This window comes from Leptonychotes weddellii, chromosome X, assembly GCF_054177405.1.
Source record: "Leptonychotes weddellii isolate Sample4059 chromosome X, ASM5417740v2, whole genome shotgun sequence".
NCBI classification, from domain to species: Eukaryota; Metazoa; Chordata; class Mammalia; order Carnivora; family Phocidae; genus Leptonychotes; species Leptonychotes weddellii.
In genome coordinates this window covers 58,201,110-58,216,127 of record NC_138385.1, presented here as the reverse complement: position 1 = coordinate 58,216,127, position 15,018 = coordinate 58,201,110, and the positions used below count along the sequence as shown (strand labels likewise).

At 37.9% G+C, this 15,018-nt stretch overlaps 1 protein-coding gene across 2 annotated transcripts in view; it reads right to left on the bottom strand.

The window, feature by feature from the left end:
- Window positions 1-15,018, bottom strand: part of TEX11 (testis expressed 11) — a 307,210-nt gene that overhangs the window by 272,372 nt on the left and 19,820 nt on the right. For both annotated transcript variants that reach the window (XM_081808717.1, XM_081808718.1), the window contains exons 3-7: window positions 13,628-13,749; window positions 12,606-12,690; window positions 7,953-8,032; window positions 1,043-1,123; window positions 832-951 (exon numbers count right to left, since the gene is read on the bottom strand). In XM_081808717.1, the coding sequence (XP_081664843.1) occupies window positions 832-951; window positions 1,043-1,123; window positions 7,953-8,032; window positions 12,606-12,690; window positions 13,628-13,749 (488 nt within the window). The remainder of the gene's footprint in view (window positions 1-831; window positions 952-1,042; window positions 1,124-7,952; window positions 8,033-12,605; window positions 12,691-13,627; window positions 13,750-15,018) is intronic.

The following is a 15,018-nucleotide window of genomic DNA, read 5'->3' as shown; positions in this document are numbered from 1 at the left end:
TTTGACAGAGAGAGACACAGCGAGAGAGGGAACACAAGCAGAGGGAGTGGGAGAGCGAGCAGCAGGCTTCCCGTGGAGCAAGGAGCCCGATGTGGGGCTCGATCCCAGGACCCTGGGATCATGACCTGAGCCAAAGGCAGACGCTTAACAACTGAGCCACCCAGGCGCCCCAATGAACTGTACATTTTAAATGTATTTTATAGTATATGAATTATATCTCAATAAAAAATGTTAGAAAATAAAAATAAGAGGATTATACTAGATGATTTTTAAAGTCTCTTTCATTTCAAAAGTTACATAATTACACAGAGCAAACTCATCATGGCTTACACTTTGTCAACTATAAATGAACACCTAACTGCACCGTGACAAAGGAGGAAACCCACAAGCCAAACAGAGGTAAAGTACAACTTTAAACACTGATAGCAGCAGACTTTTAGAAAACCTCAGTAAACAACCCAGAACAACTGCAAATGAGAAGACTCTTTTCAGGCAATTATTTTAGGCAGACTGTTAATGTAAGAGAAAGTCACAGAGAGGTGTTTCAAGTCGAGGCTACTGCCATAAAGAAATGACAGACATTACATGCAGTGATTAAAAATGATGTTTAGTTATATATCAGCCTTTCTAACTTCATCCATCCCCACACAGATACTAATCACCATTAATAACGTTAACTTCAGATATAAAATGGAGATAAAAAATCAAATATAATATCCTCCATAAAAGGCCAATGACACCTGACTTTCTTCTAGTAAGTTATATCTCATCACTTTGCTTTTACATATACAAAATGCCCCACTGTAAGGCTATGGTGACCATGATACCTACTGCTTCTGCTTGGTAAGAAAGCACTTTGAAAAGGTCCCTCTCCACAGCCATCTTCTGCAAAGTCATGTGGACCTCGGTGGAGCTTCTCTGCATTAATTTGATATATAACTGCTCCAGACCCTGGAAAATAAAATCATAATACAATGTCATGATGAGAATAACCACAACTATTACTAATAATGGCTACAGCTAAAAATCAGTGGTAACTTACAGTCATGGCAGCTTGAAAAAACTGATCAGCAATCACAGCATTTCCAACATCCACCCACCCTTTTCCTGTTTTCATATTCATCTAGAAGAGAGAAGTTAGAGAATAATTTTTAAAAATTCACAACTCCTCCAAACTGGTTGAAGAGAGTATTAAATAAAATATTTAATCCTCTGTCCATTTTCAGTAGTGTAATCCCCAGAAAAAAAATAACAGCATTTATTACAGTTCTATGTTCTGCTCTGAACTCCATAATTTAATAGAAATGGTCTCAAGAAAAGCAGTAATAAAAAATTAATAGACTTGAAAACACATTTTCTAAGAATTATTAAAAGAAAATATTGGGGGGGGCGCCTGGGTGGCTCAGTCGGTTGAGCGACTGCCTTCGGCTCGGGTCATGATCCTGGAGTCCTGGGATCGAGTCCCGCGTCGGGCTCCCTGCTCGGCAGGGAGTCTGCTTCTCCCTCTGACCCTCCTCCCTCTCATGCTCTCTGTCTCTCATTCTCTCTCTCTCAAATAAATAAATAAAATCTTAAAAAAAAAAAAAAAGAAAAGAAAATATTGGGATAGATAGAATAGAAAGTTCTGAAAAATTAATTCTTCACATACTTGAAGGAAGTTATATGATACACATTAGACTATAACTCAACACACCTTGGTTCCAGTTTTTAAATACACCTCTAATAAAATTTTTATTAGCCCAACAAATGTTTGTTAAGTATCCTTTATAAGCCAGGAACACTACAGAAGCTCACAGTGTTATAACTGACAGACATCTAAATAAATAGTTGCTATGTAATATGCACAAATACTATGGAAGCAAACAAGAACTGAATCACGATGGAGGACTGAGCACATACTACAGCTCTACCCCTTCTACAAATCCCTAGAAATGATATGTATGTGTGTGTGTATGTGTGCATGTATAAAATATATATAATAAATATACTGTATATTTTACTATAAATTTACATATAGGATATAAGTATACTACAAACTTCAGTATAAATTTTATGTACTATAAATCCCTAGAAATTATATATGTCATGTCATATACATATATGTGATACATATAATCTCTAAGGATTTATATATATATATTCCCTAGAAATAAGAGAAAATATATACATATCTTTCTTATCAATAAGAGTCCTGAAAAACAAGGGGCATTTTCATTTGACCTGAAATTATGAGGAACTTCTGAAAAACAGACACCAAATGGGATGAAACAAAAACCCACATACCAAAATGCACAAAAATACAAAATGTGGAAAACATGCTGGATGTGAATAGTAGTATCAGGCAGCTGGCCTCCCCCCCAAGAGGTATCTTCCCTCCTCCCCAGGAAGGAACAGTGAGTACAGTCACTTAGGCTAGAGAAAAATAGAGTTCCAGATGGCTGACAACACAGGCCAATACAAAACATCCAGCCCTACCTCTTGATCAGTCACTTGATTCAGGTTATGGTAAACAGCGTGACACAGTATTCACAGACTATCAAGAAATCTCAAATCAAATCTGAGCAAGAATCCCCAAACAACTGAGGGAAACCGACCTCATTAAAGGACATCACACTCAACAAACAGAAGAATATCTAAGGAAATAGAATGAAGAGAACTAACAGATGGAAACAAAGAGAAATAGCATTATCCACAAAATCGTATAGCAGTCACAATCAGTAAAATGCTCCTTTTAGTTTTCTATCTTCAAAATCAACAAAGCCAAAAATGCAAATATTAGAAGTTAACAGAAGTTGGAAGGTTAAAAATGAGGGAAAGGTAGAGAGAATGCAAAAGTACAAATATCCTCACAAGGTGGAAAGTAAAAATATACTCTCCAAAATTGATGGGAGAAAGAAAAAATTTTTTTGGATTTTTATTTTTTTTAATTATGTTCTGTTAGCCAACATACAGTACATCATCAGTTTTTGATGTAGAAAAATTTTAATATATTACATTTAAGGTTGAAAAAGGTTGCCATCAGATAAATTAAAAGTAGTATAATATAGCTAACAAAAACTGAAAGGAGGAATACGGGGAGGTAAAAAATAATAGGAAGATAAATGTTCATCTATCATAGCACAAAAAAATAGATCATATGTAAAACTGATAAATCAAGATTTTATTATTATTATTATTATTATTATTATTATTATTATTATAGGCTGAACTATTGTCTCCCTAAAATTCGTATCTTGAAGCCCTAACTCCCAGTACCTCATAATGGGACTGTATTTGGAGATCGGGCTTTTAACAAGGTGATGAAGTTAAAATGAGACTACTGTGGTGGGCCCTAATCTAATCTGACGGGTGTCCTAATAAGGGGAAATCTGGATACACAAAGGGACACCAGAGATGCATGCATACAGAGAAAAGGCCATATGAAAACACAGTGAGAAGGCAGCCATCTGCCTTCTCTGTCAAGGAGAGAGGCTTCAGAAGAAACCAAACCTGCAAACACCTTTATCTTACACATCCAGCCTTCATAATTTTGAGAAAATGAATTTCTACTGTTTAAGCCACCTCGTCTGTGTTATTTTGTTATGGCAGCCCTAACAAACTAAGACAGTGATACGAATGTATGATTAAAATATATGGAGGTCGGGACGCCTGGGTGGCTCAGTCGTTAAGCGTCTGCCTTCGGCTCAGGTCATGATCTCGGGGTCCTGGGATCGAGCCCCACATCGGGCTCCCCGCTTAGCGGGGAGCCTGCTTCTCCCTCTCCAGCTCCCTCTGCTTGTGTTCCCTCTCTCACTGTGTCTCTCTCTGTCAGATAAATAAATAAAATCTTTAAAAAAATAAAAAAATAAAATAAATAAAATATATGGAGGTAACCATGAGATGTGAAAACAGAAATAATTACTAGTAGCAGCTTTAAAAAAATAAGAAAAAAACATATATACAAGGCAATTCATTGCAGCACCCAAATGTCCATGGAAGGAAGCTGGTTGAATATAATAAGGTACATGTACCAACTGAATACTGTATAGCTATAAAAAATGAGGAATATCTCTATATACTGCTATGGAGTGATCTCTAGGATATAACACTAAATGAGGTGAAAAAAAGGTGGAAAAAAAATATATATGGAATGCTACCATTTATATAAGAACCTTTGGGGTGGGGAAAGACATGAATATATACCTGTTGTTTTATTTAAAAAAAAGGATAGGGCGCCTGGGTGGCTCAGTTGGTTAAGCGACTGCCTTTGGCTCAGGTCATGATCCTGGAGTCCCTGGATCGAGTCCCGCATCGGGCTCCCTGCTCGACAGGGAGTCTGCTTCTCCCTCTGACCCTCCCCCCTCTCATGTACTCGCTCTCTCTCATTCTCTCTCTCTCAAATAAATAAATAAAATCTTTGAAAAAAAAAATAAAAAAAGGATAAACAATAAACAAAATAGCTATCCACAGGGGAAGTGAGGGAACAGAGTAGAGAGGACACAGACAGAAGGTAGACTTATCTGAATATACTTCCTTCAGTAGATTTGACTTTGGAACCATGTAAATATTTGACATAATTATAAAACAAAATTCAATCCTAAGGGCAGAAAAAAAGCAACTGTCAAAAATCAAAAGCAAACAAAAATAAATTATCTGGGGCACCTGGGTGGCTCAGTCGGTTAGGTGTCTGCCTTTGGCTCGGGTCATGATCCCAGGGTCCTGGGATCGACCCCGCATCGGGCTCCCTGCTCCATGGGAAGCCTGTTCTCCCCCTCCCACTCCCCCTGCTTGTGTTCCCTCTCTTGCTGTGTCTCTCTCTGTCAAATAGATAGATAAAATCTTTTAATAAAGAAAGAAATAAATAATAAATCTAACTATGTATCAAGTCAATAGCTTCATTACAGAAAAAGGAATTATTTCGAGTACTTTTGAAACAATATTTTAAGGGGTGCCTGGGTGGCTCAGTCATTAAGCGTCTGCCTTTGGCTCAGGTCATGAACTCAAGGGTCCTCGGATCGAGCCCTGAGTCTGCTTCTCCCCCCAACTGCCTGCTCATCCTCTCTCTCATGTTCTCTCTCAAATACATAAATAAAATCTTTAAAAATATTTTTTAATAATATTTAAAAAATACTTTAACTACACATCCCTAGTGAGACATATACTAAGAATAAAAGAAGTATAGGGGTGCCTAGGTGGCTCAGTCGTTAAGCGTCTGCCTTCGGCTCAGGTCATGATCTCAGGGTCCTGGGATCGAGCCCTACATCAGGCTCCCTGCTCAGCGGGAAGCCTGCTTCTCCCTCTCCCACTCCCCCTGCTTGTGTTCCCTCTCTTGCTGTGTCTCTATATCAAATAAAGAAAATCTTTAAAAAAAAAAGAATAAAAGTATAAAAAATTTCTTGAACTATTTTTAGAAATCAATATTGATATTGATGTATTATGAAACAATTATAAATATACATTTTTTGGATAAAACCATTCATTATATTAATGTTGTTAGGCACCAAGATTGCCAGGGCCACCAAGATTGTCAAGAAGCTAAGTAAAATCCATGGGGCGCCTAGGTGGCTCAGTTGGTTAAGCGACTGCCTTCGGCTCAGGTCATGATCCTGGAGTCCCAGGATCGAGTCCCGCTTCTCCCTCTGACCCTCCCCCTTCTCATGCTCTCTATCTCATTCTCTCTTTCAAATAAATAAATAAAATCTTTAAAAATAAATAAATAAATAAAATAGAAAAAATAAAAAAATAAAATAAAATCCTATAACCCTAAATACCAATTAGAAATATCACTATGGAGGGGCATCTTCGTGGCTCAGTCAATTGAGCATCTGACTCTTGGTTTTGGCTCAGGTCATGATCTCAGGGTCATGGAATCCAGCCCCATGTTGGACTCCACACTCAGCATGGAATCTGCTTGTCCCTCTCCCTCCCCCTGTGCCCTGCCCCCAGTTCACGCAGGCACTCTCTCATTCTCTCAAATAAATAAATAAATAAATTTTTTTAAATATCACTATGAACTCATTACATATTTTGTCTTTCAAAAATATATGTATTTCATAACTCTGTCTAGTAAAAAGGTCTAGAAACAAAGACCAATGCAGTAGCAATGAGTACTCGTAACTTCCAGATTGTGGTTTCTAAATAACATTCTCCACTAAAAGGAAACATGGCTCTTTCAAGGAATGACTAGGGCAGGAACTATACAAAATGAGACTGGATATCTTGCCATATCAGAAATCAAATTTTGACTATTATTTCAGTTTTAATTAAGGATTACTGGAGTAGTGTTAAAAGGCTTCAGAATCACATCAAGAGGCTCCTTCTGGCCAAAGATAGGTGCTTCAATAAGAATAATAACTAAAATGGCTTGAAATGCATTACAAATGTTAAAATCCATGAGTTCACAATGACACTTTTAAAAAAATCTACCTGATCATCATTTAAGGATGTTAAAGAACCAACTCATTCTGAAAACTGCTAAAAAAAAAAAAAAAAAAAGAACAAGTCAAGACTGTCCTTTCTTATAAAGGTATACTTCAAGGTAACCAAATAGTTGATGAGGGAAAGTTTCTCTCTATCCCAGTTAATAAACAAAGAAGGAATATAGAAATAGAATGTGCAAACCCCTACAGAAATAATGGACCCAGGGACGATAATCATCAAAGGGCACTAATACAACAAATAGATATTAGTACCTCCTGACGGAAATATACCATACTGCCTATGAATTATTCTTGACAAAACTGAGCCTGAATCAGATCATGTTTCTAAATCTACCTACCAGTTTACAGGAAAAACGGGGGACAGAAGGCTATATTAAATGATACCATGATGATGCAGTCATCAGAATCCAGAATTTAGGAAACTCTATAGGACAAACAACCTTGTTTCTTCAACAAATACATTTATTCAACAGATTTTTTAAAAAGGAGGGGGAAACATGCAGATGAAAAGAGACATATTAACAAAATAGAAGGTGTGGACTTTCTTTAATCCTGGTTCTAAGAAACCAAATGGAGGGAGGGAGGAGCAAAGAAAGAGCACACAAGTGAGCAAGATCAAGTAAAAGAGTGAGAGTGTGAGAGTCTGAAGTGTGGGAACATGCAGGCAGGAGGGGAAGACTGGATATTTGATGATTTTAGGAAATCTTTGTTAAATTTTATCAGGTATGATCATGGGCATTGGGTTTGTTTGAATTAAAAAAAACACCTTGTTGGGGCACCTGGATGGCTCAGTAGGTTAAGCGTCTGGTTAAGCATCTGCCTTTGGCTCAGGTCATGATCTTGGGGTCCTGGGATCAAGCCTGGAATCAGGCTCCCTGCTCAGCGGGGAGTCTGCTTCTCGCTCTCCCTCTCTCTGCCCTCTGCCCCGCTCATGTTCTCTCTCTCTCAAATAAATAAAATCTTTAAAAAAAGACACCTTGTGTTTTAGAGACACATATTGAAATATTTCTGAACAAAATGATGTGTTTATATTTGTTTCAAAATAACCCATGGGGTCAGGGATTTGCTGTTGGAGGAGATATAGAAAAAATGAGTGGTCAGGAATTGGTGATAACTCTAGCTGAGTGATGGGGAAATGGGGAAATCATTGTACCATCTTATCTATTTTGTGTGCACATTTGAGCTTTTCAATAAAATACTATTTTAGAACACTGGGAAAAACATTTTCCACTAAAAAAATAACACTTGCTTCTAGGGAGCAAGACAGGGGTAGGGAATGATGAAGCAGAGAACTATTACTTTTTATTACTTACTAAATCCTGAATTTAAGTTCAATACTTAGTCCACTGAATCACTGTAATGACAGTACTGCTGAGACCTTTCATTGTAATAGGTACAATTATCATAAAAGGAACATGGATAGCACTAAAGGATCTAACCCCCTTCCCGGGTCACACCAACTTTAACCATCTTCATAGGAGTAATGGCTATTTCATTCCATCTGCACTTTCTCCTTATTTAATTAGGACTTACCAAAATCTGTCTTCGAATAGCTTCTTCGGAAGCAGCTGAGCCTCCACACATACACACCAACTTGCAAGCAACATGCCGTACTGCAAAACAGTAATCAGACACCCATAAACACAAAACATTCATTCTCCTTTTATATATACTTATAAAGAGAAAAGAGGAGCAAAGTGAAACCAGTCTTGTTAAAATGATAACTGTAACATCCTTTTTAAAAAATCAATTATCAAAAGTAAATGAGCTGAAAATTATCAAATGAATTATTTGCTTAATACTCTAATCTCTAATCAGACAGATATTTAGTTTTCAAATTTTAAGTTCTGCAGGTCTTAAATTCTGAAGACTCACTGAAGATACCTAGTTCCATGTGATGCTTTTGTGTGTATTATGCTGACAGCAAAAATAATTCTAAGTAAAACTGGAATCAAAAGCTATTCAACAGGGATGCCTGGGTGGCTCAGTTGGTTGGGCGTCTGCCTTTGGCTTAGGTCGTGATCCCAGGGTCTTGGGATCGAGTTCCGCATCAGGCTCCTTGCTCAGCGGGGAGCCTGCTTCTCCCTCTGCCTGCTGCTCCCCCTGCTTGTGCTCTCTCTCTCTCTCCCTCTCTGACAAAATCTTAAAAAAAAGCTATTCAACATCTGACAAAATTTCTGAACACCAGAATAGTTTTAGATTATTCCCCTAAACTGTGAATCTTTCTAAATATATTCTTTTCTGTTGATGATGTAGAAGTTCTTGAAGTGTAACTTAGAAAATATAGATTATCTTCATTATATAGTTCACTTCCCCCGAAAATAGGAAAGTTTGAATAACTGTAAGCTCTTTATTTACATAGTTTCTCTCATCATAAAACTTGTCCAATTTTTAAAGATGACTTCATAAATAACTGAACTAGTTGCTTTGATGTTAGATCTCAGCAGCCACTCAACCTATACTAATACCATTTTCAATTAATATTCCATTGAAAAAGAGATTTGCCCAGATGAAATTATGGGGTATAGTCAGATTCTCATTACCCATCATGAAATATAAATTCTAGTCATCCTTTAATAAAGTTATTTCTGAAAAAAACCTCCCAATAAAATAACTCCTAGTCATATATCTGCTTTGTCTTGCTTTTCCAATTTTGAAGATATTTCCTTTATTTTTTCCAAAGTTTACGAATTCTTTGGTATTCTCAAGGAACCTGATCTCTCAATCATTTTCCCTCTCCAAAGATATCTTCAGTACCCCCCTCTCAATTTACTCCTTCCCTTCTACCTTCAAACATATCTGTCTCTCTTCCTTGAAAAACATCAATTAACCCCACTGTGCTTCAAGCTTCTATTTCACTTCTTTCTTTCAAAGACAAACTTCTTAAATTGAATGGTCTATCTACTACCTCTACTTTCTTGCTACTCACTCATCTCCTTAATTAAGCCCCTGCAATCTGTTTTGCATCCTTACCACTTTTCTAAAATTGTACTACCAAAGATCACCTTCCCTGACTTCAGAGCAACATTTCACAATGACCATAACCTTTTTAAAAAATACTACCTCCGTGGGCGCCTGGGTGGCTCAGTTGGTTGAGCGACTGCCTTCGGCTCAGGTCATGATCCTGGAGTCCCGGGATCGAGTCCCGCATCGGGCTCCCTGCTTGGCGGGGAGTCTGCTTCTCCCTCTGACCCTCCTCCCTCTCATGTTCTCTGTCTCTCATTCTCTCTCTCTCAAATAAATAAATAAAATCTTATAAAAAAAAAAATACTACCTCCGGGGCGCCTAGGGGGCTCAGCTCATTAAGCTTCCGACCCTTGGTTTCAGCTCAGGTCATGATCTCAGGGTCGTGGGATTGAGCCCCGCCGCGGGCTGCATGCTAAGCATAGAGTCTGCTTGGGATTCTCTTCTCTCCCTCTGCCCCTCCCCCTGCTGGCTAGTGTGCACACTCTCTCTTGCTCTCTGTCCCAAATAAATAAATAAATAAAATCTTTTCTAAAAAATGCTACTTCCTTCACCTCACACTGTCTCGGTTCAGCACTGAGCAGTCTCCCTCTATGGGAAATGCCTTCGTCTAAGAACTTTGCTCCCATCCCCATGTTCTTGATCTGGCTGTTTATAGTCACCACCAATACGCCTTCTGGCAAAGGCAGCTGAGGCCAAGACAGAACGCTACTTCAGTATAAAGATGTTTTCTCTGCTACTGCTGCTTTATCTTTGCCTTCTCACCAGCCTGTTCTTGGCCCCTCTGTGTTATAAACATACTGGTTAGGTGCTTGCTGCCTGACTCCTTACATCTGCCTTACTCTGTTCCATCAGTGCCCGAAGCTTGGTATTTCAATTGACTTCAGACAACACAGTGTTGCATCCTCTGGCATCTGTGAATTCTTTATTTTTATTGTTAATCCACTCCTTCCCAGATCCTCAAGCATAATGTATGCCTGGTATTTTTCTTCTGGAGTCTTACCTTGCCCCTTTCACTTACTGCCTGCCATATGGTATGACAATCCTATAAGGAGTAGGCACTCAATAAATGGATAGTGAGTCTCCTCTAGAATAATCTGTCACTTTTGGTCTCCTATCCTCGTTATTTTTCTTCCCAGTCCTTAACTGCCAGAGTCAAGGTAAAAATCTCACTACTCTGTTCTCTCAACACCATTGGTTCTTAAAATTTGGTGTACATGGGAACAGTTTTCAAATTATATACATATCCAGGTTTTATCCTAAACCTATAAATCAAAGTCTCCAATGGTGGGGCCTGAGCATCTGCATTTTAACAGACTCCACAGGTGATTCTTATTTATACCAATATTTAAGAATAACTGCTCTTTGGGGCGCCTGGGTGGCTCAGTCGCTGAGCGTCTGCCTTCGGCTCAGGTCATGATCCCAGGGTCGTGGGATCGAGCCCCGCGTCGGGCTCCCTGCTCCGCGGGAAGCCTGCTTCTCCCTCTCCCACTCCCCCTGCTTGTGTTCCCTCTCTCTCTGTGTCTCTGTCAAATAAATAAAATCTTTAAAAAAAAAAAAAAAAAAAAAGAAACACTGCTCTTTATTTTCTCCCTCAGAGAACTCAACTACTCGTGTGGCTTCAACAATCATCTCCATGTGAGTAATTACCAAATCTCTAGGCAACCTGACCTTTCTCATAAGTTCTAGTCTCACATCTCCAAACTTATTGTCACCTCAAATGCAACAGGTCTAAAACTAAAATTTACAAGTCATTCCTCTACTTCTGACTTTCCTGTTTCTGTTCAGTGTTCCATAATTCTTCCCAATAACAAAAAATTGTAGGTTATAAATCTTGATAACTTTTTCATCACATACCATAATCCGGGCACACTGAATTTGCTTTTAAGGAGACAAAATATCTTCCAATCAACATATTTTTGGAATAAAACTCTTATATCAGAGGCTTTCTACACTCACATCCTGTTTTCCACTGTTTCTTAAAATTACTATACACAGAACAAGCCCCCAAATGTCTAATTAAGAACTGCTACATGCACAGAGTCAGTACATTGGGAGAGGTCCAGCTACCAAATCTCTACTATTTGACAAATAGTGAAAAACAGCGAGAACAATGTTCCTTGATAGAACAGTAGGAGTTTAGATTTTAATATCACACAGTTCGACTGTGTACTAAGTTTCTCCAACAGATAAATCTCTAACTCGTCCCATAACTACAGGGTCAAAGGCTCTGAGGAGCAATATCAACATTTATCTGAGAGTTAAAGAGGTAGAACCATTCTCTAAACATCCTAATAGAGGAATGGACTAATAAATAAGTATATTATTGACTATATTAACCATTAATCACCCTAGACCTACACTGAAACTGTACACAGTTTGGTTTATATTCATAAAGATAAACACTTAGCAATGAAGTCTACTTGCTGCATACAGACAAAATTCACTTGTCCTTACAAAGCCAAGCAGTCTAGAGATTCACGTTTTGGCTCGATGTACCCTTTATAATGGGGCAATATACTTTCCATAAATGCATTAACTGTCACTATCTTTGTTGAAAATTGGTTAACTGTCAGCACACTAGACCCAACCACTTAGCTAAAGCACCAGAACTCTGCCAGACAGTGGACCACATATAATGCATCCGAGCAGATGAGTGCGGCTTGGGGGTTCTGTTTTGTTGTTACTCTTTTTGTTTGCTCTCACAGGTAGGAAAAAACTTCTGTAATTTTTCTCAGTAACTCAGTCTAAAGCTCATCAACCCACCTCATGAGGAAATTATTCTTTACCGATTTTTAAATCTAAATCCCTCATATGGCAACATTTCTCATTCTATTATTAATGGAGAAAGGAAATTACTATTTGATAGTCCTTCAGAACCCTGAAGATTCTGATCATCTCTTCTCCAGGGAAAATAATCCATGTCCTTTAACATTTCCTCAAGTTCTCACTTTCCTACCCTTTTATCATCTTTATTGTTCACCACCAGACTATTTCTTGCAGTGATGCTTTTATTAATCAGGAGCTAATCTCTGAAAAAAAAAAAACATAAAATTCAGGATGTTTGCTTGAGAAACTTCTATGTATGGATCATTTTGTTTAGTTTTATTTTAACAAATATCCATCTGTAAACTAGTCAAAATATTATTTAAACTGCAAGAACACAACCTAATGTATAATAAAACTACTACTCATACCACAAGTCACAAAATGTATACGTACATTTAGCTTTCTGCTCTGCACTTATAACCAAACCTACTCCCTTGGTAACTGCCCAGTTCCACAGGTTTACTGCCATTTCTTCAACCTAAGCAAGAGAAACATTTTCTTAGCCAGTTAAAATACTGCCCACCTCCAATGATATTATTTTTCTTGCATGTTTTATGCATACGTGATTATTGTTGGTCATTTATAGGCCCTCCGTAATCTAGTACCATTCTACCTTGCCTCCCCCAAAATGTACCCACTGTTAGAGTAATTATTTGACTGTCCCACGAACACAACTTGTTCATTCCTATCTATGCACTTTTATTCATACTACTGGCTTTACCTAATATACCTCCTCCCATTGTCTTTATGTAACTCAAATCCAGTTCAGTCTCACCAGGAACATGCACAAAGCTTTCAGCAACTACTACAGTCTACGTGGATCTCTCTCCTCTTTGAATTTCTGTATTCATTAAGTTTCACATAATTGAGCAATTAATTATGCTGCATTGTATCATTTATTCTTTGTTTTAGCTGTTATTAAGCCATTAGGCTTGAAAATCCAAAAACAGATTTCTATGTATTTATAATGGTTAATCATAAAGACTATTTTATTTTTTACTTATACGGGACTTTAATTAAAATGGTGAATCATCAAAATTTATCAGGGGCACCTGGCTGGCTCAGTCAGTGGAGCATACAACTCTTAGTCTCCGAGTTGTGAGTTTGAGCCCCATGTTGGGTGTAGAGATTCCTTAAAAATAAAATCTTTTGGGGGCACCTAGGTGGCTCAGTTGCTTAAGCATCTGTCTTCGGCTCAGGTCATGATCCTGGAGTCCCAAGATCAAGCCCCACATCACGCTCCCTGCACAATGGGTCGGTGGGGAGTCTGCTTCTACCTCTCCCTCTGCCCCCCCCCCCACTGCTCCTTCTCTCTCTCTCTCTCTCACTCACTCTCTCTCTCAAATAAATAAAATCTTTAAAAATAAAATATTTCAAAAAAAATTTATAATAAACAAAATTGTTTTTATACCAACCTGAGCATCCTGTATTTCAACCATAGACTCCCTGTTGATATTTGCTATGTCGGCAAAGAGTCTGTCAATTGCCTCAGGTATGCTGGGTGAATTATCTCTTAAAATCAGGTTTTCAACAATTTCTGAAATAACAATGGATGATAAAACTGCTGTGAACCATACCACCATTGGCTAAAAGTAGCAAATAATTTCGAAATCTGTTCCTAGATCTTTGGTAAAATGAATAATAGCATGAAGAAACCTGAATTATCCTTAGAGTAAAACCAAACTGGAGATAAAGTTTCGTGTAGCTAAGGGTAGAGTACAAAATAGAAATTAACAATGTTAATTCTACATATTCTAATATGTAGAAATTCTGAAAGGAGACATATATGTGCCCTGTAAAACTGAAATACTTATTAATACTTTAAAGCATTAGACAGACATAACTTACAATGCTGGCTCTGAAGTCCTGACCTCACTTTGTGAGAAAAAAATGACATACCCAATTAGCAACAACATTAACCAGTTATTGAATCTGTACAAATGATGTCACCATTTTCTAAACAATCTGAGCTCCAGACTCCATGTAACTGAATCTTACAAGACCACAGAATTCCTTAAAACTGAAGCATGATGTAAAATCACAATTAATGCCTTTCATATTATCGAACTGAGATTTTTCCAAACTCTTGTAACAGAGATCTCCATAACCTCTACATGTCTCTAATTTCTTACAACATTTATGAGCATCAATTAGCAAGAATGTTAATATTCATAACAATACTATACACTGCAGAGCACCTTCTGAAAGAATTTTTAACACGCTATAATAATCTGCTAAATGAAAAACCGTCAGTTAAGCATCAGAAAATAGATTCACATTAAGACGTCATAAAGCAAGGGGCACCCGGCTGGCTCAGTTGGAGCATGCAACTCTTGATCTCAGGGTTGTGAGTTCAAACCCCATGTGGGGCACAGAGATTACTTAATAAAATAATATAGACTTCACTAAGCAAATTATGCTCAAATATATATTTTTACAGCTCATGGAATCTTTAGTACCCACTGCATGAGCAGAGGTATTAGGGAAAATATACCATATATATTTCGTACATCTCAGGTGATGAAATATATACAAAAAGAAAAACCTCTAACTTCCCTACTCCCATAAAATAGATCATGGAAATGCTAATATTAAATATCTTGATTCTTGGGCGCCTGGGTGGCTCAGTTGGTTAAGCGACTGCCTTCGGCTCAGGTCATGATCCTGGAATCCCTGGATCGAGTCCCGCATCGGGCTCCCTGCTCGGCAGGGAGCCTGCTTCTGCCTCTGACCCTCCCCCCTCTCATGTGCTCTCTCTCTCTCATTCTCTCTGTCTCAAATAAATAAATAAAATCTTTAAAAAAAA